This window comes from Pangasianodon hypophthalmus, chromosome 28 (assembly GCF_027358585.1).
Source record: "Pangasianodon hypophthalmus isolate fPanHyp1 chromosome 28, fPanHyp1.pri, whole genome shotgun sequence".
NCBI lineage: Eukaryota > Metazoa > Chordata > Actinopteri > Siluriformes > Pangasiidae > Pangasianodon > Pangasianodon hypophthalmus.
In genome coordinates this window covers 13,882,735-13,907,305 of record NC_069737.1, presented here as the reverse complement: position 1 = coordinate 13,907,305, position 24,571 = coordinate 13,882,735, and the positions used below count along the sequence as shown (strand labels likewise).

The following is a 24,571-nucleotide window of genomic DNA, read 5'->3' as shown; positions in this document are numbered from 1 at the left end:
TCTCTCTCCCCCCCCCCTCAGGCATCTTTATCATTCTCTCTCCCACTGATTAGACAACTCAGTGCCAGACGTGCATCCTCACAGCCTGGCCCCTCCCTCCTCCTCATCACAATGTCTTACAGGACAAATGTGTCCATTTCTATTAACAAAAAGTGAGACTGCATGTTTGATGGCGGTGAGAGCAGTGGTTTTAGTTTTAGTGCAAATGGAAACGAGCATCTCCAAATTAGCTTGAATTCTTGTTTCCATTGTAATATTATACTGTAATTTCAGTGTATTCAAATGCAGCACCATTTTGCAGGCATTATTTTAGTTGCTATGTTTTTTTTTATTTATTTATTTATTTATTTTTTTTAAAATGCTGTTTAATTTGTCACACAAGAGCCCAAGCAGCAGAACAGAACAAACACATAGCAGGATAAAAAACAAATACAAGAGATGCATGAATTAAGTCACCATATTATTGTAAGGCACAGTCTAATTTTAACGTATTCATTTATCTACACCACAAATACAACTAAGCAGAAGTAAATATTATACTGAAAAAGACAGACGTTAACCACTTCCCTCCATCTCAATGCATCTCAATCATGGATGTAATATTTCCCGTTTATGACGCATCGTGTTCAGCCAGTGATGGTGAAACATGGTTTCCCGACATAAAATAAATGATTTATATAAAATAATTAAAATTTAAATAGATAACATACAGCTGAAAAGGAATCTAAGGAAACAAGGATTACTCCCAAACTGAATTTGTGTTAAAAGTTAGAGATAAATCCCTATTACTGACAAACTTTTTTTTTTTTCCTCTAGACTAGGCAAATATTGATACCTACATTATCACAAACACACGATATGAATAAACAATAACATTTTACATTAAGCTTAGCCCACATTATAGGCTGGAAAGTAAATTCATTTCATTTTTTGTATTTTTATTTTTGTATTTTTGTATTAGACAAAAAACAAAATTCGAAAAAACAAATAAACAAAATTCAAACAACTGCTCACAAATTCAAACTACCCGTCCCACTTCCCCAAAAGGTGATGGTATTCCTTCAAAATATACTTTCACCACTTAAATGCATTATTATTATTATTATTATTATTATTATTATTATTATTATTATCATTATTCAAACTGGGAAATCTTGCTGTAGAGACCACTGTGTCTCACTGTAAAAGGAAAGCAGGCATATATACAGCTGATGTATCAAATATTAGATTAGATAAAATATTCAGCATTCAAATTCAGATTTAACCCAGCATAAGCATGAAACTCCACTTTCTTTCTGTTCCACACTTTGGCTCAGAGATTTTTTTCCCATACAGATTCTGAGGAAAGAATGATCATGAAACAATCATAAAACTTTTCAACCCCTGTGTGCTCAGTTAAATATTTTCATCTCACAAATCCCGACTACAGGGAAGTCACAGGGATAATCACCCCAGGTCAATATGTTAGATTCAGCCTTTCTAAAGCCTGTTATAACACAGTCCTCTCTGCTTGCAAAATCATTGGGTTCCCCTTTCCACCAGAACCTGAAAACACAGAGAGAGTCAGAATGTCTGTTATTTAACATCTGAGGCTTCAGACTGAGAGAAAAACTGCATCATGAGTAAATTTCAGTTCAGTGATGTCTTACTCAGTGGTCAGTGGTTTACCGTCCACCCATTTAAATTCCCCCTCTGTCTCTCTGTCAGTCAGACCAATCCAAGCTTCAGTACCGCCAGTATAATTACTGATGAACTCCTGTAATTGTAATAGCACAATATGAATATAGATACTCACTTATTCTCTCTCTCTCTCTCTCACTCACCTGTTCCTCTGTACTGTTTATGATCACCAGGTCTGCTCCTCTGTCTGTGCAGTACTTTCTGCTCTCATCCCAGTACTTCTTTTCAGTAGAAATGTAATAAAGGCTCGAGCTGAAAAATCTCCATCCTCGTATGGAGTATTTACATAAATATTAACCCATACCACATAATGATTTATTCATAATTCTTCAGATTTTAGTGTAAATGTGAGTTTTTAACATTCAACATATGTACAATATTCACTTACCAAGTTTAGAAAGTGCACTGTGCAGTCCAGATCTCTCCCGCTGTAACTGGTCTCTCTCTATAGTCAGGTTGATGTAACTGGTCTGTAACTGGTCTCTCTCTATAGTCAGGTTGTCGTATCTGGTCTGTAACTGGTCTCTCTCTATAGTCATGTTGTTGTAACTGGTCTGTAACTGGTCTCTCTCTATAGTCAGGTTGTTGTATCTGGTCTGTAGCTGGTTGTTTTCTGTATTCAGCGTGTTGAATTTGATCCACAGCACTGTGACGGCAATCAGCAGGAGAACACACAGCAGCACCACACACTGCAGTCACTCTGTAGCACCTGCTCCATGCAGCGTTGAGTCCTATGGGAGGTAATGGACACAGACGCACAATTATTTGAGTGAGGAGTTAAAACCCAAATTATGCACATCATTATTCAAACTGCAGACTTGTGCCCAAATTGTACAGGTCAGAGTTTGCTGAAATCCGAGGCGGTCTCATTTATACAAGATTTTGACATTTGAACTTTTAAAAGTCAACTTTACATTCACAGCTTGCCGCAGATGACCTTATCCAGAGATCGACTTATAGAAGTGCTTTGTATTCTCCATCAAATGCATACAGGTGTGACCTACACACAGGGAACTTTAATAGACTGAATGAGTGACAGAGGAAATGAGCTTATGGATGAGCTGAGTACGAAACTATGAGACTAAAGTATTGTCTTTCTCTTCCTCATTCCCTTCTCCTTCCTCATTTTAATAACAGATTAATTAGCACTTCTACATGGTACTTTTTTACTCTTTTTCTTTTTAATTACTATTTGTGGCTTTTAATAACTTCTTTGTCTTTGCTGTTAGAAGTTGTGGCGTTAAGCGTGTTTAAATAAATCCTGTGATTTGCCTTGCAGCCAGAGCTATTGTCATAGCTGCTGTTATAGAAAATTAATCAACATTTTTATTAAAATTCTATTTAATGGAATAAATGAATCTGACCAATCCGAATCCAGATTTCAAAAGCACAATCTGACTTGTCAGTGGCATACTGTATACAGTATAATGTGTAGAAGGCACTTATTATAGCAGCGTATACTAAAAAAAAAATAAATACACACAGTGAACATCGACTGAGTGTACAGTGTGTGTGTGTGTGTGTGTTCAAGGTTCAAGGTTCTTTATTTGTCACATACATATAACATACTTGTGATGTATTAATATTGTGAAATGTTTTTCGTTAGTGCCACAGTACAACAGTGATACATAATAAAACAGAATATAATAAAAGCATTATAATAATAATGAATAAAGTAGAAAAATAAAATAGAACAGAATCTAGTAGACAAATATAGTGTGTGTGTGTGTGTGTGTGTGTGTGTGTGTGTGTGTGTGTATGTTGCACCTGAGTTCGCAGGATCCTGGTTGTTTCTTTTCCAGCGAGTCTTCAGTTTCAGCTCGTTCTCATAAATGCCATTATCTGAGTGAGATGTGTCATATGCAGTAACTCCCACGTTTGTGTATACTTCCTGACTCATCTCCATTCTGCACTCATCACTAATATTGATCCTTCATTGAACATCGTTTAGAAATCGACCTTAATTTAAACCAGATCAGTCCGGAGTGCTGTCTAAGTCTGTGCTTTGTTCTCAGGCTAGAAGTGACTGTGTGTGTGTATGTATGTGTGTGTATGTGTGGTTTGGGGGCGGGAGGAGGCTAATGGCACTTGTAGAGGAAGTACCAGTGATAATGTTAATCCAGGCTTCGTCACTCTGCTTCACCTGTGGTGTCTGTTTCTGGGTTTGTGCGTCTCTGTATTTGTTAGTCTCTGATGGAGTGTTGAGCTATTATTGTTGATGAATTGTTGCTGAAACTAGAAACAAAAACAGTGAGTAATTTAGGAATTAAATACTTAGAATAATAATCAATGATGAGGTCATGTGATGCAGCTGGATTTGAAGCAGAGTTACTGCTATCACCCCAAATCTGATTATTTTCCTGTCACAACACGTCCTAAAGTGTTTTATTCTTCTTGTACAATGGCAATTTTAGCAACAATTAATAAAAGAAAGACTGATCATACTTTTTATCCATTTATAGTTACATTCAATGTTGTGGAATGTCAGTGAAAAAAAAAAGCCTCATGTTTTCATTTACATTACAGCAGGTATAAACTATCATTCACTCCATCATCGGCCTCTCTTTTTCCTCGCTCTTTTACGACAAAAAAAAAAAAGAAAAAAAACCGTCTGTCCCGAAGACTTTCTTGTGGTGGAAAACTTCCTGACACTGGTAACTCATTCCATAAATGTTAAATAAATGTCTTGTTACAAAAAAAACTTCTCTATACCAATGTTTCTATGTTTTCATTTGTAAGTAAGTATATCGAAGCTCCACAGTGCTTATTCATCAAAGCCAACTGAAATATTTCCAGTCAAATTTGTGAGTGCAGACCCACACTTTTAGCTGGGACGTTAGCTAAGAGAGCTTCCGAACTTCACTTGTTGCTTAATTAATGATGATATAATACAAACAGCACACAATATAGTAGCCTGCGTTACGTTGTGCATCCGAGCGTCGAGTTACATTCAAAGTGCATACATTCTAGGCATCACTGATTTACTCTGAATTTAGCTGACTGGTGTCTTTCACATACCTGGTGTGTGTCCACTTTACACAACACATTAATCATTATTTATACCATGGAGCTGCTGAAATCTCAAATCTGATTGGAGGGTTACTTTTCTATAACAACAGCTCTAACAGTAGTTCAGCTGTAAGACAAATCACAGGTTTATATTAATGTGCTAATTCTAATATAGCTGGTGAGGGAAAAAATGCACAATATATATGATTATTGTGGCCTCTGAGAAGGTACACACGTGACCAACAAATACTATTTGGGGTCATTTTATTCCTATTAACCGTTTAAGAAATTGTTTCCCTTTATGTGGAAGGGGTGTCGATAAAATAACATACAGAGCCAAAATGTCCTCCATCACTAAATAAAAGAGAATACAATTTGCAAAAGGAAAACAATCTGTCTTTGCAGTATGAAAGAAAATCAAACAGTAAAACCCAAGCAAAAATAAATAAATAAATAAATAAAACAGTAAAACTCCTTTTACAGTTTACATTTTACATTAAGCTTAACCTACATTATAGGCTGGAAAGTAAATTCATTCCATTTGTGACTCTTTTTTTGTATTTTTGATTTTCCAACAAATTTATATACATTATTAGCGATGTAAATAAACTTATTATCATTGTTGCTATTATGTGCCTAATGAAGTAAAATCAGGATGTAATGGTACATTTGCTAGTTATCACTTATATATATATATAATGAATCATTAGCTAATACATCTATATTGTGTAATTTGTCCACATTCAGCAAGACTTAATATTGATGTGTCCCCCCAAGCAAAGCCGTGATGTAAGTATATGTACAAGTTATTGGTTAAAATATTTATATAGCATTCATTTATAGTGTACAAAATTGTATCCTTTACACAACGGGACAAGTTGCTCCGCCTCTTAGCCTTAGTTGAACTGTGGTAAAGCTTGTGACATTATTCTTTCTTAAATATCTCCTGATACAAACATAAATCATGTACTTTACTTTACCTGGCTCAGGTTCATCTAGAAAGATCTGCTTGTTATTAGGCCTGTGTGTATTCCAGCTTTATTCTAGTGAAGATTACGTTTAAGCTCTTAATGTCGGTTCTTTTGTTCTGTGTACTCTGCCCTAAACATTCGGTTGTAAACTGCTGATTACAAAAAATAATAAATAAAAGATATTTACGAATATGTCATTTCTTTCACTGGAGTAATTTATTCTCTTGACCTCAGCAAAATTACAGCTCACATTTCAATGAGATTTTCAGCTTCGTGGCAGTAGCTTACTGTACCGTTAGACAAAAAACAAAATTCAAAAAAACAAATAAACAAAATTCAAACAGCTGCTCACAAATTCAAACTACCCGTCCCACTTCCCCAAAAGGTGATGGCATTCCTTCAAAATATACTTTCACCACTTAAATGCATTATTATTATTATTATTATTATTATTATTGAAACTGGGAAATCTCGCTGTAAAGACCACTGTGTCTCACTGTAAAAGGAAAGCGGGCATATATACAGCTGATGTATCAAATATTAGATTACATAAAATATTCAGCATTCAAATTCAGATTTAACCCAGCATAAGCATGAAACTCCACTTTCTTTCTGTTCTGCTCAGTTAAATATTTTCATCTCACAAATCCCGACTACAGGGAAGTTACAGGGATAATCATTCCAGGTCGATATGTTAGATTTAGCCCTTTTATAGCCTGTTATAACACAGTCCTCATTGTTGTAATCACTGGGTTCCCCTATCCACCAGAACCTGAAAACACAGAGAGAGTCAGAATATCTGTTATTTAACATCTGAAGCTTCAGACTGAGAGAAAAACTGCATCATGAGTAAATTTCAGTTCAGTGATGTCTTACTCAGTGGTCAGTGGTTTACCGTCCACCCATTTAAATTCCCCCTCTGTCTCTCTGTCAGTCAGACCAATCCAAGCTTCAGTACCGCCAGTATAATTACTGATGAACTCCTGTAATTGTAATAGCACAATATGAATATAGATACTCACTTATTCTCTCCCCCCCCCCCCCCCTCTCTCTCACTCACCTGTTCCTCTGTGCTGTTTATGATCACCAGGTCTGCTCCTCTGTCTGTGCAGTACTTTCTGCTCTCATCCCAGTACTTCTTTTCAGTAGAAATGTAATAAAGGCTCGAGCTGAAAAATCTCCATCCTCGTATGGAGTATTTACATAAATATTAACCCATACCACATAATGATTTATTCATAATTCTTCAGATTTTAGTGTAAATGTGAGTTTTTAACATTCAACATATGTACAATATTCACTTACCAAGTTTAGAAAGTGCACTGTGCAGTCCAGATCTCTCCCGCTGTAACTGGTCTCTCTCTATAGTCAGGTTGTTGTAACTGGTCTGTAACTGGTCTCTCTCTACAGTCAGGTTGTTGTATCTGGTCTGTAGCTGGTCTCTCTCTATAGTCAGGGTGTCGTATCTGGTCTGTAGCTGGTTGTTTTCTGTATTCAGCGTGTTGAATTTGATCCACAGCACTGTGACGGCAATCAGCAGGAGAACACACAGCAGCACCACACACACTGCAGTCACTCTGTAGCACCTGCTCCATGCAGCGTTGAGTCCTATGGGAGGTAATGGACACAGACGCACAATTATTTGAGTGAGGAGTTAAAACTCGAATTATGCACATCATTATTCAAACTGCAGACTTGTGCCCAAATCGTACAGGTCAGAGTTTGCTGAAATCCGAGGCGGTCTCATTTATACAAGATTTTGACATTTGAACTTTTAAAAGTCAACTTTACATTCACATTCACAGCTTGCCGCAGATGACCTTATCCAGAGATCGACTTATAGAAGTGCTTTGTATTCTCCATCAAATGCATACAGGTGTGACCTACACACAGGGAACTTTAATAGACTGAATGAGTCACAGAGGAAATGAGCTTATGGATGAGCTGAGTACGAAACTATGAGACTAAAGTATTGTCTTTCTCTTCCTCATTCCCTTCTCCTTCCTCATTTTAATAACAGATTAATTAGCACTTCTACATGGTACTTCTTCTTTTTCTTTTTAATTACTATTTGTGGCTTTTAATAACTTCTTTGTCTTTGTTGTTAGAAGTTGCGGCGTTAAGCGTGTTTAAATAAATCCTGTGATTTGCCTTGCAGCCAGAGCTATTGTCATAGCTGCTGTTATAGAAAATTAATCAACATTTTTATTAAAATTCTATTTAATGGAATAAATGAATCTGACCAATCCGAATCCAGATTTCAAAAGCACAATCTGACTTGTCAGTGGCATACTGTATACAGTATAATGTGTAGAAGGCACTTATTATAGCAGCGTATACTAAAAAAAAAATAAATACACACAGTGAACATCGACTGAGTGTACAGTGTGTGTGTGTGTGTGTGTTCAAGGTTCTTTATTTGTCACATACATATAACATACTTGTGATGTATTAATGTTGTGAAATGTTTTTCGTTAGTTCCAGTACAACAGTGATACATAATAAAACAGAATATAATAAAAGCAGAATATAATGAATAAAGTAGAAAAATAAAATAGAATAGAATCTAGTAGACAAATATAGTGTGTGTGTGTGTTGCACCTGAGTTCACAGTGATACATAATAAAACAGAATATAATAAAAGCAGAATATAATGAATAAAGTAGAAAAATAAAATAGAATAGAATCTAGTAGACAAATATAGTGTGTGTGTGTGTGTGTTGCACCTGAGTTCGCAGGATCCTGGTTGTTTCTTTTCCAGCGAGTCTTCAGTTTCAGCTCGTTCTCATAAATGCCATTATCTGAGTGAGTTGTGTCATATGCAGTAACTCCCACGTTTGTGTATACTTCCTGACTCATCTCCATTCTGCACTCATCACTAATCTTGATCCTTCATTGAACATCGTTTAGAAATCGACCTTAATTTAAATCAGATCAGTCCGGAGTGCTGTCTAAGTCTGTGCTTTGTTCTCGGGCTAGAAGTGACTGTGTGTATGTGTGTATGTGTGGTTTGGGGGCGGGAGGAGGCTAATGGCACTTATAGAGGAAGTACCAGTGATAATGTTAATCCAGACCTGGTCATTTCACCTGTGTTGTCTATTTCTGGGTTTGTGCGTCTCTGTATTTGTTAGTCTCTGATGGAGTGTTGAGCTATTATTGTTGATGAATTGTTGCTGAAACTAGAAACAAAAACAGTGAGTAATTTAGGAATAAAATACTTAGAATAATAATGATGAGGTCATGTGATGCAGCTGGATTTGAAGCAGAGTTACTGCTATCACCCCAAATCTGATTATTTTCCTGTCACAACATGTCCTAAAGTGTTTTATTCTTCTTGTACAATGGCAATTTTAGCAACAATTAATAAAAGATAGACTGATCATACTTTTTATCCATTTATAGTTACATTCAATGTTGTGGAACGTCAGTGAAAAAAAAAAGCCTCATGTTTTCATTTACATTACCGCAGGTATAAACTATCACTCACTCCATCATCGGCCTCTCTTTTTCCTCGCTCTTTAAGATAATACGACAAAAAAAAAAAAAAAAAAACGTTTGTCCCGAAGACTTTCTTGTGGTGGAAAACTTCCTGACACTGGTGACTCATTCCATAAATGTTAAATAAATGTTTTGTTACAAAAAAAAACTTCTCTATACCAATGTTTCTATGTTTTCCTTTCCTATTTAATCTGTCCATTATTAGTCTTAGATTACGTTTAGTGTCCATCATACAAGTGTGAATTAGCAGCTCCTACAGAAACTAACATATAAGATTTTAATTAGTGTCAAAGCTACTGTTATAGAAAATTAATCAATACCTTCTGACCAATCAGAATAGAGAACACAGCAACACAGCAGTCTAGTAACACAGACAGAGAACAAAGTATATTACCTCATGATCTAATCAGTTACTTGGTAATATAGACATTTCCTTTAGATATGATGAAACATTACTTTTTTTTTATTTAAAATAACGAAGAACAGAGAATTCTGAAGTCTAGCAGAAAGAGAGGAGATGATGAGGTGACACTGATGAAGCCCGTGATCCAGAGATGCAGGACATCAACATTAACAGAACATGCACAACCAGGCATAAAGAATCAGAACCTGTAAAGAGAAATGAAATCTCGTTCTCAAACAGAGACCATATGCACACCTCAGTGTAAATACACATAGACACTAAAGTGAGCATGTACAGAGATGGGCTTCTGAAAGCGCTCCCTGTGGTTTATGTGGCTCTCAACGTTCTGGAGACTTGGGTGACCAGAAGCCATAAGTGAACTATGACCTCAGGTACACACACACACACACACACACACACACACACTTAGATCCTTAAAGATTGAGTAGTTTGACTGTTCTAGATGTAAAGTGTGATTATTACCTTTAAATGTATACATGAACTAAAAGCTAAAAGTCCCCTCTAGGACTCAACACTGCAGGGGGCAGACTGACTGCAGTGTGTGTGTGCTGCTGCTGTGTGTTCTCCTTCTGACCGGCATCACAGTGCTGTGGATTAAATTCATTACAGAGAGAAACCTAACCAAGCAGTTAAATCAGGAGAGAGATGAACGAATAAAATCTTTAAATTAGAACCATGTACGCTCGGGAATTTTAAACATACATTTGATACATTCCAGTATTTACAGCCTGGTATTTTTACTTATTACTTTAGTATATGGTTTATCAGAATCCATTAAACCCCAGTGTTATGCTTTTGTAAAAAAAAAAAAAAAGTGTATGGAAATTTGCTGAGTGTTACTGCACACGTCTTACTGTGTGATCAGATATGCAGGACAAGCTGAGATGGACAAACTTCAATTCAATTCAATTCAATTTTATTTGTATAGCGCTTTTAACAATGGACAATGTCACAAAGCAGCTTTACAGAAATAAATGGATTCACAAAAAATATATTGTAAATATGTGACTTTATCCCTAATGAGCAAGCCAGAGGCGACGATGGCAAGGAAAAACTCCCTGAGATGATATGAGGAAGAAAGAGGAACCAGGCTCAAAAGGGAACCCATCCTCATCTGGGCGCAACGGATAGTGCAATTATAAATAAACCCCTTCAATTATTGTGTACTATATGGACAAATAATGTGCAACAAGTAAATTCATCACAGTTTTTGCAAGAAGTCCGGTTGGTTAAAATTTATCTACTGTCCACTGATGGAGTCCTGAGTACGAAGGTGCTCGTGGCAACTGAAGCCTCAAAGCCACTAAAGCAATGGCAGTCCCAAGCCATTACAGTACAGCTCCCCATATGTGATCCCCATGCCATCTCCACAGCCCCCAGGTGGCACCATCCCCAGCAATCCAAATGGTTCTTCAGGCTGTCCATATGGGGCCACCCCCAGCAGCAGCGAGCGAACTCAACCAATGAGAACTCCAACCAGAAGTAGGGCATCAGGATGGGTCAGGCAGGTCCGGGGAGCAGAAGGGGTCAGGATCACTGACATCTCAGAAGTAGCATGTGTAGCTCGACAGAGAGTGAGGGAGAGAGAGAGATGGAGAGAGAGGGAGAGATTGTTAGGTAAGCTTTTGTCCTCTAATGGCTAAGGACAATGTACTTTGCGTGCAGAGTGCAAGCAGGCACTCCGGCAAGACTAGCTATGACAGCATAACTAAAAGGGAGAGCCAGAAGCTAACACAGACATGAGGGAGTCCTGGGACATAAATCAGCCAGCCACTCCACCGTCGACAAACCTAAGTGAACGTGTGAGAGTGGGGGGGTGACAGCATCCAAACATCCCAGTTCACCACAACACTCTATGCCTGTGAACCCTCCAGACCTGCCCCTGTACCTAAGAACTACTCACAAAAGGCTTGACTAAACAAATATGTTTTCAGCATAGACTTAAACACTGAGACTGTGTCTGAGTCCCGAACACTAAGTGGAAGGCTGTTCCATAACTGTGGGGCTATGTAAGAGAAAGCTCTACCCCCGGCTGTAGCCCGCACTATTCGAGGTACCAACAAATAGCCTGCACCTTTTGATCTAAGTAGGCATGGCAGATCATAAAAGACCAAAAGTTTGCTCAGGTCTAGTTTTTCATTTTCTTTTAACTGCAACAAAATAAGAACAGTGTAGCTCAACACTCCACCAAAGAGACCTGCAAATAGAGAGACTCACAAACCCAGAGACAGTGCAGGCAAAATTAAAAAAAAATTCACACACACATTTATCTTAGCCAGTCCAGCTAATGGCATATTTTTAGAAAGTGGGAGGAAACAGGAGAACCTGGAGTAAACCCACATGGACACAGGGAGAGCATGCAAAGAACCAGTACAGAGCAAATTGAGAGAATGAACAGAAAAAAAAATTGCAAATTAAGTTGCATTGTTGAGTCGGACTTGAACTGGAAACCTCAAGACTATGGCTAGGTTGACGAGGCAAGGTCAACCTAGCGCAGAGGAAGGACTAGAACATAGATCTAGTTTTCAAACACCAGAAATTACTGGCCAAGTCTTTCTGGACTCTGAAACAAAGACTGAATGCATGACAGCCTGCATGCTACTCTTAAGTAGCCAGGAGGACAGGTGTAGCTCATCGTTCCTGATTACTTTGGAGTGGCCCTGTGCCTGCCTCTGGTGGCCAGAGATGAGCTGTTACACAAGTATAGTCAATTTCTTAATTGTAATATAAGAAATTACAAGAAACAGCTCAAAAAGTCATTTTACAAATGTGTACATTAGTGCTCAAAGAGCATCATCTTGTACTGCAGTTGAACTCAACAGACCAACCATGGTCTGTTTACTCCTCTACCATCTGGGAAATGCTACAGGAGTCTTTGCTGTCGCACTAGCAGACCCAGGAACAGTTTCTTCCCATCAGCTGTCAGCCTTCTGAATTCTGAACTCAGGTGCTGAAGTGTACACCCATATTCTGACCCATGTTATGAAGTCATTGTATAGAGAAAAAAAAAACACTGTACTGTACAATATTAACGCTGCTTGCACTCTTAAATGCCATCTGTATCTTGTCATTTGCACTACCATGATAACTTGCCCTTACACCTCATTCAGAACTTGCCTCTTTGCACATTACTGACTAGTTACTGCATGCACCTTCTATATGTGCACTGAGCTGGTCTCTACTTTCTCTACCTCATACCATGCATATGTATATATATACATATATATTTATAGACATATTGCTATTTGCACTTCTGGTTAGATGCTAAACTGCATTTTATTGGCTCTGTACTCGTACGCTGCACAATGACAATAAAGTTGAATCTAATCTAAATTTAATCTAGTCTTGTAAGGTCATGGCTTTCCTAATAATGATAAGCTTCAGCATGCAGATAAAGACTATTGAATGCCAGTAAAAGAAGAGGCCAAACTGCAGTAGGTTCCTGTGGTCAAAGTGTGAAGACACTATAGAAAAAATAACTTATTAGAAGGAGTGCATTAATATAGAAATGTGATTTGCCTTCACTTATGGACTCACTGCATGGACCCATTAATCCATGCAGGTCAGTGAAAAACATTTAGGATCATCATCTGTGATTAACTTCATACTAATAAAATGTACAGAAACTCCTCAGGGGGAGTCTGGTAGTCACATGACTGTGTAGTCACATGAGTCACTGCTGCATTAAGGACTTCCTGCATAAAGTGTCTTCACACAGTGTCAGTTTCACACCCAAAAATAAGACAGTCACCACATTTGCTGCTCGTTGAATGTTTAAAATGAATAAACCAGGAAGTAGGCTTTCAAAGTAACAACCACTCTGTGTAGTTTTAGACAATTAAATACCGGTACAAGTGCATCTATAAGGACTGCAAAGAGAACAATGGAGATGAGTGAGGAGATTTATGCAAATGTGGAACCTGCAGCAGACAATGGAGCTGAATCCAGTGACGATGAGAACTCCTATGAAGATGTTTATGTGCATGAGGACAATTTAGAGACTCAAAACTCCAGACGCCTCAAGCAATCTGAGAGCTCAGGTAAAATACATTCACACTCAGAAATATGTTTATATGTACGGATCTACTTAATTTACTTTATCTGTGTTAAATGTAACCATCCATTAAAAAAAGAAAGGCAAAAATCTGTAAAATTGAACTAAATGGACTTGTTTGTTGCTTTAAAAAGACACTATGTTATATGAACAATCCAAAACACAAATCCAAAATCCGAATGAGCAAACACAGGCACGGGTCAGGCAATCAGCAAACAATCATAAATCATACAGGCATTATAATGAAATGCAGTTTAAAGGACCCCAGTTTGACTTGCAACAGCATTGCATCCAGCTTTACAGTAGATTCTGATGTGTCCAGCTATTTTTTCTGATCTTTCTGGAATATAACAAACCCAAACTAGTAAATCTGATCAAATATTACTAGATGGTTAATGTTGTCAACAGTAGCCTAAATAATAGTTTCTTGATTTGGGAAAGACATCAGTGCTTTGAAAAATAGATAGATTACTTACTCAGTCACATTAGGAAGAAGAAAGAAAGTTTACCAGAAAGTTCCACAGGGCATTTGTTTGAGGAGTTGAACTATGTTCTGCAAATAGTTATTTGTTATTATAATTTGTGAATGAAAAATTACTTTTTATACTTTTTCGACTGTTTTCCAGTGTTTCCAGGGCATAGTGGTAGGATTAACATAAAAACCCCTTCCGGTACAGACCATACCCATTCCAGTTTAAATCCAGGACACAGGACACAATGTATTTTGGCACTCCATACTATATGTTGCTTGTTGTGTGCATCGATTTTGATGGCAACATTGGTTTTTAACCATGTTAACCCTTAATTAACACTACAATATAATAGACAGTTTCCTAAACGTGATGTGTGTTTATGCTCAGTGTGCAGAGCTATCAGTAAATTTATTACTCAGATACGAGGCATGTAGTTGCTTCATCATTTGGAAGCATCAACAGTCAAAAGGTCATCACCACTAATTTGATGCGTAATAGAATGCCAAATTCCCCCTATTTTGTCATGAATTGGGATTGACCTGAAGAGGGAGAATGAGCCATAATTTGACTGATAAAATATCAAAATATTTAAAATATTATACATATATTAATTAATATTAACCATATTTAGTTGAACTAACCACTGGGAAAAAAAGAATGCAGAATCATTTGTGTTTACAGTTCAAAAAACATTTATTTCGGTGTTACCATACCCTTTAAGCTCAGAGTACCATTAATTGCATGTTATTTGTTTTATATATGTTTGCTTTTATCCATCTTTCTGAAGGGAGTTAACCCTTATACTGTATATAACCTACATATTTTACCAAGATCTGTAACTTACACCATGGTGGTGGTATATATTTCCTGGAGTTCCCTCATTACTCTTCTGAGTTTGACTCCTGACCAACTGATGTACAAATTTAAAAAGTATTAAGTTACTTAATTTCTCTCTAGTTACAGGAATCAACCGTGCAGGGAATAAATGTTACAGAGTGACTGCAGTGTGTCTGCTGCTGGTGTGTGTTCTCCTGCTGACTGCTATCACAATGCTGTGGATCAAATTCAACAACCTGACTACAGAAAACGACCAATTACAGACCAGTTACAACACCCTGACTAGAGAGAGAAACCAGTTACAGACCAGTTACAACATCCTGACAACAGAGAAAGACCAGTTTCAGAAGCAAAACAATGAATGTCAGAAGAAGGTGACTGATTTGGGTGAGTACATGCATTAAAGATGGTCAGTGTTTGTAACAGATCCATGGACAGGAACTGACAGAGACCATGGATTATGTACAGTTATGTCTTTAAAGATTTGTTGTTGTTTCCATCAACACCTTAGTGCCCTGCTCGAAATTTTCATTCTATGGTCTATGACTTTCATGACTATACCTGCTCTCCTCTTCTCATGGCCTCTTGATTCTTGACTTGGTCCTCAGAGATTTTGACATTTCCCTCTAATACAAAGCAATTTTACAACCCTCCCCCTCTTTGAACTTCCTCTGTGTTTGTTTAGACATAATATCCGTCCACGTCTCCTTCCTGCAAGCGTGCTTAACCATATCATTGTTGCCATGTTCTGCTTTGTTGATTTTCCACATTGTACCAAAATTCAACTTTTTTCAACCGCCTCAACTACGCAATGCACATCATATCTCTTCACTCTTTCATTTGCTGCTTCTTCAGTGTCTCCTCATCGGTTCCCTCACTGTATAACAGCATTACCCTGGGTGATGCCTATTTCACAGAACACTGAAAACTTGCAACTCCACCCAGAGACTGCTCCATCCACTGGTTTCGGTTGGTATATACAGGAGATCATTGGTTTACTTCTCCATGGCCTCTTGAATTTACTCACTTGCACAACGAATCTTCCATGCTCTGGGAACCTTATCCCATAACGATCTCCTCCCTCTTCTAAGGGCATGAATGGACAGGGAATGTAATTTTGATCTACTCTGATAACTCGGCCATCATACACATCATTAATAAAGAAGATTTAAAATCCTTACACATCATACCCTTCCTTTGCTGTCTTACATCCTGGGCCACCCAATGAGTATCACTGACATCCTAATCTGATATCTACAAACAATACATTCAGCATTTTCCCCCAGTGGTCTCTGTAACTTTGGAAACCATCTTCCTTTTCACTTTCTTCAGCTTCTGAGATGTTCTGAATATATCATACAGAAAATGTTGGTCCCACACACGATCCAAGCCACATCGCATCATCTTTAATTAAGACACAATGGTCTTTACCTTCAAGCACAGTAAGATTGCCCAACAGGAAAAAACAACATCACTCTACATATTAAAAGTGAATTCTCACCTCTGATACTGGCTCCATCATCATTGGCTTCCATGCCACAGGTTTTTACAATCAATTGTAATAAGTAGTTACCACTCTGAACAATTCTCTGGTCACTCATTCAGGATCAGCACAGCTTCTATTTCTTTAAACATTATGCACTCTATCATTGCACTCCTGGTGCTCTCATAGGGTAAGTGGTTTGGTCTGAAAGCTCAAAAACTCTTACCTCTGTCTTTCTGTCAATGTTTCTTTCCCATCGCCTTTATGGACAAGCTTAAAATCCACATATGCACTTTTATGAAGCATAAATAATCCTGGGACCAGCTAATGGTGTTGGACAATTCTTTGATGAACTTATCTATTGAAATACATTGTAATTTTGTGAAATTTATTGGCTGTATTCAGACTTATATCAATCAATATTTACACATGGAGATTTGTCCAAATTTAGATTTGTCTACACACCTGTTTAAACCAATTTTCTGGGAACGCCATTCAAATTATGCAAATTACCTGTGTGTAGTTCACATAACTAAGGTTACCAGATTCTTCTTCAGTAAAAGCATCTGAAATGGGGATTTTCAATAGCTTGTAGACCACTACCTTGCCTTTGAGCCCGAAAAAATTGCGGACTGAAAACAGAAATAGTGTTAACGTCTAGTAAGTGTCGAACATATTGCAAGTGTATTTCTGCATGAAAGTCTATTTCTAGTTGTAATTATGAAATTAATCACTGCAAATTGTGTTTAAATTGTGTTTAAATCATAGTGTTTTTGGGTGTATGTATAATGCACAAAACATAACACTATAGACTTAATACTGCTCCTCTCTTCAACCAAGCTTAACTCAGACTGTTTTATTTATTAACTCTCATGTAACTTCTGAATAGTGTTCAAGTCTGTAGTTATGTCGAATTGGTCTGAATATAGATGTGCACAATTTCAGTATTAAATCTTTTCTGGGTACACTTTACCCAACTCTGAATACAGCTCTAAACATCTTATTCTGTGTGATCAGTTTCACTTTTCAAGTGGAGATGTTTCGACTTCAGTATTTACTACATATCAACGGAGAGGAAAACCTGGACTGAGAGCAGACAGGACTGCACAGAGAGAGGAGCAGACCTGGTGATCATAAAGAGCAAAGAGGAACAGGTGAGAGAGAGAGAAAGAACAAATGAGTATCTATAATCAAATTGTGCTATTATAACAGTTTATAGAGAGAGAGAAATACTTTGACATTGTTCTCTCAATCACAGGAGTTTATCTCTAAACAGCTGGGCAGCAGTCGGGCTTGGATTGGTCTGAGTGACAGAGACACAGAGGGCAAGTGGAAATGGGTGGACGGAACAGAACTGACCACTGAGTAAGAGACCTGTGTTTATCTGTATTTATTCCCAAATATCTTCCCATTTTACAGAGTGCTACAATTACCAGGCCGTCTAAATAATCACATTCATAACGTGACAAAGTGGTTTTGTCTGATTGATAATTTTATACAACGTTGAACTAAATGCTAAGTTAATATCATTCACGTTTATATTCTCATCACAACAATAACTATATTATAGCTATGGTTGTTAAGAATCTCAGTAAACACAAGCTAATTACTTGATTTAAATGTGTGGAATTGAAGGTAACTGAATACTGAACTGTTTCTAATTCTCTGCTTTTCAGGTACTGGGGTAAGGGGGAACCGAATAATGAAGGTGATGAGGACTGTGCTGAGATTTCGGGTGATCCAGATCAGAAGAGATGGAACGATATGCCATGCTCGTATAAGCAATTATGGGTCTGTGAGAAAAGAGTTTTTAGTTGAGTAGTTCAGATTGGGTTTTATTGTATGTAATGTTTAAAACAATAGACAGAAAGCAGCATTATACAAGTATTCCTGTATTCTCAGGCCTTTTCATGGAAAACTATTCAGGAACTAATACCAAACAGGTACACACAATCAGAACACAATAGGGAGATAAAGCAATGACAAGAAGTTGCAGAGAAAAGACTCAATGCACATGGCTATATAAACAAAGAAGCACAGGAAGGGAAATCAAAATCATGGACTGTGCGTGCTGCGCTGACGAGGAATTTGTGACAGAGAAAATGAAGAACAAAATATATGCATATAATCACAAAATATTAAGATTATATTTTCCTATGATGTAAAGAAATTGATTTTTATTCACTTATGCTTGCATTCAGTTACTGGATAATGTAATACTCATATATTAATAAACTTGTGTCCAATAGGTTTATGTTTACTGAGTACAGCATATATGTATCTTCCTTTAACATTTTGTATTCTGTGCTATTACTTATTCTGTAGATGATCATTTGTGTGTATGGACAGATAGGTGACTATTGCTGTGTGTGGGTGAGTGTATGTTATGTATTGATGGTAATTTGGGGGAAGCAGGGATATGGGTTGGTAGACTTGCGTGGGGTTGGAATTTGGGTTGCAGCCATGCTTGTGTAACTCTTTGTGCAAATCATCTTTTTTTTAAAATTGAGATTTTTTTTTGTACATGATCCCTGACAAATGAACTTTAAGCAATATTTTTTACAGCATAAATATGTCAATTTCTACAAATAAAAAGGTTTTCAGCAAGCCATGGTATGACACTGTATGTTTGTTAGACCTGAATGAGTAGTGATTTCCATTTTAGTGAATGAGGAGTAATTCAATGTTTTAGTGAGTCTTTTATAGATTAGAGATATTTCAGTATGTTTCTGAGTGGAGATGATGGTGAACAGTTACAAGTGCAAAAGTTACACTGTTAAGACTGTTGGTTTTCAATCTTCCAAAGCTGCAGATCTTCAGGAAGGAACCTTAAAAACTTCCACCTCGTCTGCTTGTCACACTTTCACAACACTAAAGTACAACTACATTATCATTTAATATTCTGTGCTCATATTACAATTAGTGACGATATGTGACACAAAAAATACCTTTCTCAGGACCACAGAGAATTTCATCATAACCCTATATCCAAAAAAAAAAATAAAAAATTTGCTGTTTCCCCTTTAAACCCTCAACAGCATCCAATATTAGGCTAATTGTTGGGATTTGAGTTTGTCTGGAATTAGTGTGTGAGGGTTTTCTTATTGGTGACCAGTTGGATGTGAACAATAACACAAACACTGTAAGTTATAGGCCATTTGTGTAACGTATACGTGTTTGAAATTAAAAAAAAAAAATCATTCATCTTGACATTATTTGAAAGCAAAAGTCATTCTATAGGGTGTCCTAAAAGTGTCCATACATAGGGGACTATGTATGTCAGTACCACATCGGTTGTGCCTTTGTGGACGTCCACTTCTCGGTTGATCTGTAACACTTCCAGTCTTTTTGAATTTGTTAATGAGTTTGGCAACAATGTTGTGTGATGTGCTTGCCATGTTTCCTGTTAACGTCCATCACAACCTTGTGACAGCTTCTCGATCCAGCCATGAGAATGATTTCAATACGTTCTTCTTTTGTCATTTGTAAAGGCTATCTGAAAACAATATATAAATTAAGTATGAAAAATATTTTAAGAGATTTTGCTAAATAGTGTTAATTTCCGCTATGTATGCTTCCTGTATCAGGAAGCATTTTCAAGCATGTATCAATTTATCAATTACCTCATTTTCTGTTATCTCATATTTATACACCAGTAAAACAGTCAGGGAGTTCCTAAACTTTAAAATATTTAAATATAAATGGGAACATGCTTCAGTTGTGTTTTGTTCATTAAAAAAAAATCCAGGGGACCAATAATATATTCATTATATTGTTGTATCTGGTCTGTAACTGGTCTCTCTCTTTAGTCAGGTTGTTGTAAATTGTCAGTAACTGGTCTTTCTCTATAGTCAGGGTGTTGTAACAGGTCTGTAACTGTAACTGTTCCTGCAGTAACTATTGTGTTCTTGGATATTCCCTCACTCATCTCCATTTTGCTCTTTTCAGTATTTCAGATCTCACAATAAAATACAACTCTAACAGACAAGTCACTTTCAGACTGATCAGATTTTACATTATCAGCTCTCACTGGTAATTATATCTACATTATGCTTTTCATCTGGAAGTGACTCTGTGTGTGTGTGTGTGTGTGTGTGTGTGTGATGATGTTGTCTTTATGTCACTTGTAGAGGAAGTCACAGTGTAGTGAGGTCATGCTGTATTTCAGACTCTGAGTTTACTATAGTTCTGTATTTACAGGTTTCTGTTCTGCAGTCCTGAAATACACCATCTTTTTTTCTAAATGCTTTTATATATGGATCAGTGCAGAATTGAATCATTGTCCTGTTAGGATGCCACATAGATAACATCTATCATCACTATAAACCACTTTACCTCTATCAGCACTAACACTGCTTCACCTCTATTAGCACTAACACTGCTTCACCTACATCAGCACTAACACTGCTTCATCTCTATCAGCACTAACACCTCTTCATCTCTATCAGCACTAACACTGCTTCACCTCTGTCAGCACTAACACCTCTTCATCTCTATTAGCACTAACAGCGCTTCATCTCTATTAACACTAACATCGCTTCACTTCTATCAGCACTAACACCGCTTCACCTCTATCAGCACTAACACTGCTTCACCTACATCAACACTAATGCCACTTCACCTCTATCAGCACTAACACCACTTCATATCTGTCAGCACACACACCGCTTCACCTCTATCAGCACTGACACCGCTTCACCTCTATCAGCACTGACACTGCTTCACCTCTATCAGCACTAACACATTAGGCTACTGTACAGCTGCATGCGTTGTGCCGAAACAGTTTAGAGACTCTTCTGATTTTGCAGCCATCCTGAAACTGTCACTCAAAGACATTAAAGCACTTATACACTAGTATACAGCCTTTTGCTCAGAGTGCTCACTATTCATTGAGCTAGTTATGAAATAAACAAATTTATTTCATACAAAATAAATCTCACATTGTCCTTAAAATTTGAAGCTAAGATTATCTAGATATAAACTCATGTGCCCATGTGTAACACACAACTGCTGATGGCATCTAGCAGGAAAATCACCTGGGCTACTTCCTCATTCTTCTGCATACATGAACTGTGATGGACATGGGTGTGCCATCCCTCCTATCCAGAGGCCATGGCCAATCTCCTGACGATAGAATGAACACTTCTCTGTTACGCCACTCAGAAAGCCATGTAGGAATTCTGACACACAGACACTAACAATAATGCTGAGATGTTTTGGTGACTGTTTTCAGCTACACCAGGCTAATGTAAATAAACTTAAGCTAGTTTTACACTAAATACAAATTCTTCCCCAAGGACTTTCAGCAGGATAATATAAAGAAACATCATTAGTGTATGGAGCATCTTTTAAATAAAAATCCATCTAGTTACTAATTCACATTGAGGCTTCAAGAACTGGCCTACATGAAGATGTATTTAGCAAACCAATTCCTAAATTAAATACTTGTTTTTGTACACTAAATTACCATTATGATGGCAAAGTCATTCATTCATCTTCAGTAACTGCTTTATCCTGGTCGTGGTGGATCCAGAGCCTATCCTGGGAACTTGGATGATGTAGTAAATTCACCTAACCAGGAGGAAACCTGTGAATCTAGAGGGAACATGTAAAACTCAACACAGAAATAACCGGAGCTCAGGATTGAACTGGAATCCCTGGAGCTGTGAGGCAGCATCATTACCCGCTGCACCACAGATTGCTTGTGAGTGCTTAGAAGGAGTTATCAACCATGTTGATCTCATTAAATTCACATATAGCTACAGCAAGTAAAATATAACTTGTATTCATTTTTTAAAGGGTTAAAAAAAACACAATATATAAGCACATTACAATACAAAAGAAATGCAATTTCAATAGACAGACTTTGAATGAGGTTCAGATAGAAAGTAATTATCTGGCATATTAAGTTCAGCCAAACAATCCCCTGTTAAAAGCCCGAAAAACATTCTTTTCACATATCCGGCCATAATTGAGAGAGCATGCACCATCATTCCATGTATTTAAGAAATCTGTTGTTCCACCTTGTGGGATGTAGCCAGTTAAAACATAGTCCTCATTTCCTCCCTGATCACTGGGTTCCCTCTGGCTCCAGTACCTGAAAGCACACAGAGAATCAGCACATCTGGAGCTTCAGACTGAGAGAACTGAGAGCATCTTGAGTTCAGGTCAGTGATTTCTTACCCAGTGCCGCTGGTCAGTTCTGTACCGGCCACCCATTTCCACACCCCCTCAGTGTCTCTGTCACTCAGACCAATCCAAGCTTGTGCACTGAGCAGAGTTTTATTGATGAACTCCTGTTGTTTGTAGTAAAAAAGAATAATAACATCTCGATAAACTCCTACTGAGGTATAATACCTGGTAGTGCACTTTAGCATTTTAATACATGTAATGTGATTGTATTTTAGGCCGATGTGTAAGCAGAATTTAAAATGCTAGAACTTTACTTCTGGTTGAGCTACATGCAAATGACAAACATATTTTAGTTCAGGAAAATGTGTAGTTATATATAGTAGATCATATCCAAATTTGACCCTGTGAAGCATTTTTGCAGCTATACAGTATATGCTTTGATACAACTACAAGAAATCCAGCTCATTAAAGCACAGTAAGAGACTATAAACAGCATCACAGTCCAGACTCAGCTAAAGAGCTGAGGATAGATGTTTCTTAGTTACATAAAATAACATTTACATCCATTGTGCAGTGTATGCCATTACAAAGGGATTTTTCTCACTCCAGTACTCTTGGTTCAGCTTGTTTCTGGAAATGTATAGCTAGCTAGTTAACATTAATGGACATAGAGTAATCCAATATAGCACTGAATTTATTAGCTGTGTTTGGGGGTGTTTGCTGCAATATGAATAGTGCTTCTTGTGATTCAATTCTGTTTTTCTTTTTATTCTATTTAAATGCAACCCTGGTGTGTTCTGCCCCTTGGTGCTGTTCTTTAGGCAGGTGAAAACAGAGAAACCACAGCTGGGGTCTGAGAATGTCTTAGAGAGTAGGTCTCGGTCCGCTTCCAAGTCAAGACTAGCAGTGAGCTAAACATGCTGTTTGTTTTGAGGGTTTTCTTTTTGGTAGATGCAAGCTGCTAAACATGAGCCAAAGGACAGATCTGTAGTGCTGCAGAAATGCCATGTGTTCTGGAGATTTGGACAAAATCTCACAAAAGGTTTTAAACTATTTATTTGTATAATCATATATTGAGTCCATTTCAGCCCTATATGTCCCTTAGCTAGTGCTTTTTGTCTTATGTTCATCACTAGATGAATCCATCTTCTGTAGGAATAAACTACCACAGGAATTTTTTTGCATGGATTCAGCATTGGCAAGAAGTGACAAAAGAGAAAGAAGCTAAAAAAAGACAGACACCTGTTTTTGTAACGACTTCTTTAGGCCTGCAGCCAGCCTATTCTACCTAGGCCTCCAAATGAGCAGTAAACTCCTACTGAGTGTATCATCATCTTTTGGCCATAAAATTTAAGAACAGGTGCTTGGGTAAGAGCTGCCTTCAGATTATTCAGTGCTACACCACGCTGAGAGCTCCACCGCCACATGCTGTAGCATCCTTCATAAGAAGTTGCCTAAGTGGGGCTGTTACCGAAGATTCCTTTTTTGATGTACTAGGATAAGTACCTGGTCAGGGCAGTGTAAACATTTAAAAATCACCATGTATCTATAACTGCATATTAACGAAATGCTATGTAATCACCCATGGAGAGTTTCATACATGACTATGTAGTGTCATGTGTAGGCCTATGCACAATATCCAATTCAAACACAGCAATTGCTGCACTTAATAGTTGTGATCTGGTCTCAAACAAACAAACAAACAAACAAACAAATAAATAAATAAATACCCTTACCCAGCAGGTAAGGGTGACGAGTGTTGTATCTTGGTAAAAACTGCACAAGAATCAAAGTGCACAGGGCAAAGCTGTTCTGGTAATGAGAGTTTTGTCCACACATTTTGCTGGTTGTGAAATACGTAACTGAAATTAATAAAACAGGAAATAGGTGCAACATAAAAGCATTCAACATAACAGCAACACACATAGTCACTTAGGCACTTAGGTTGCTGGGGCTAGGCAGCCAGCACCTGACCACTAGCTCTTGCCATGCTGGAGAGCCACAGCCCAG

General features: G+C 37.5%; 3 protein-coding genes across 3 annotated transcripts in view; 1 reads left to right on the top strand and 2 right to left on the bottom strand.

Annotated features, from left to right (window-relative positions):
- Nucleotides 1-880: 880 nt before the first annotated feature.
- LOC128317630 (C-type lectin domain family 4 member E-like) lies at nt 881-3,586 on the bottom strand. Its single transcript, XM_053230737.1, has 5 exons — nt 3,448-3,586; nt 2,069-2,374; nt 1,824-1,948; nt 1,650-1,756; nt 881-1,545 (listed from the first exon to the last, which is right to left on the bottom strand). The coding sequence occupies exons 1-5, from the start codon at nt 3,584-3,586 to the stop codon at nt 1,392-1,394; spliced, it is 831 nt and encodes a 276-aa protein (XP_053086712.1). The 3' UTR covers nt 881-1,391.
- A 1,575-nt stretch (nt 3,587-5,161) lies between these two features.
- Nucleotides 5,162-8,862, bottom strand: LOC117596326 (C-type lectin domain family 4 member E-like). Its single transcript, XM_053230859.1, has 5 exons — nt 8,387-8,862; nt 6,966-7,268; nt 6,721-6,845; nt 6,537-6,643; nt 5,162-6,432 (listed from the first exon to the last, which is right to left on the bottom strand). The coding sequence occupies exons 1-5, from the start codon at nt 8,523-8,525 to the stop codon at nt 6,282-6,284; spliced, it is 825 nt and encodes a 274-aa protein (XP_053086834.1). The 5' UTR covers nt 8,526-8,862; the 3' UTR covers nt 5,162-6,281.
- Nucleotides 8,863-13,263: 4,401 nt separating this feature from the next.
- Nucleotides 13,264-24,571, top strand: part of LOC117596658 (uncharacterized) — a 37,106-nt gene continuing 25,798 nt past the window's right edge. Inside the window, exons 1-5 of the mRNA XM_053230736.1 lie at nt 13,264-13,622; nt 15,067-15,333; nt 17,447-17,583; nt 17,688-17,794; nt 18,106-18,235. Of these exons, the coding sequence (XP_053086711.1) occupies nt 13,466-13,622; nt 15,067-15,333; nt 17,447-17,583; nt 17,688-17,794; nt 18,106-18,235 (798 nt within the window). The 5' untranslated portion in view covers nt 13,264-13,465. The remainder of the gene's footprint in view (nt 13,623-15,066; nt 15,334-17,446; nt 17,584-17,687; nt 17,795-18,105; nt 18,236-24,571) is intronic.

What these genes read in the sequence shown, in the direction of transcription:
- LOC128317630 (XM_053230737.1), bottom strand. Translation starts at nt 3,586, where the DNA reads ATGGAGATGAGTCAGGAAGTATACACAAACGTGGGAGTTACTGCATAT. An exon ending in CCAGGATCCTGCGAACTCAG is followed by an intron (nt 2,375 to 3,447) that starts GTGCAACATACA and finishes CTACAGAGTGAC; the next exon opens with TGCAGTGTGTGGTGCTGCTG. An exon ending in GGTAAACCACTGACCACTGA is followed by an intron (nt 1,546 to 1,649) that starts GTAAGACATCAC and finishes CTGTGTTTTCAG; the next exon opens with GTTCTGGTGGAAAGGGGAAC.
- LOC117596326 (XM_053230859.1), bottom strand. Translation starts at nt 8,525, where the DNA reads ATGGAGATGAGTCAGGAAGTATACACAAACGTGGGAGTTACTGCATAT. An exon ending in TAAACAGCACAGAGGAACAG is followed by an intron (nt 6,644 to 6,720) that starts GTGAGTGAGAGA and finishes TTACAATTACAG; the next exon opens with GAGTTCATCAGTAATTATAC. An exon ending in GGTAAACCACTGACCACTGA is followed by an intron (nt 6,433 to 6,536) that starts GTAAGACATCAC and finishes CTGTGTTTTCAG; the next exon opens with GTTCTGGTGGATAGGGGAAC.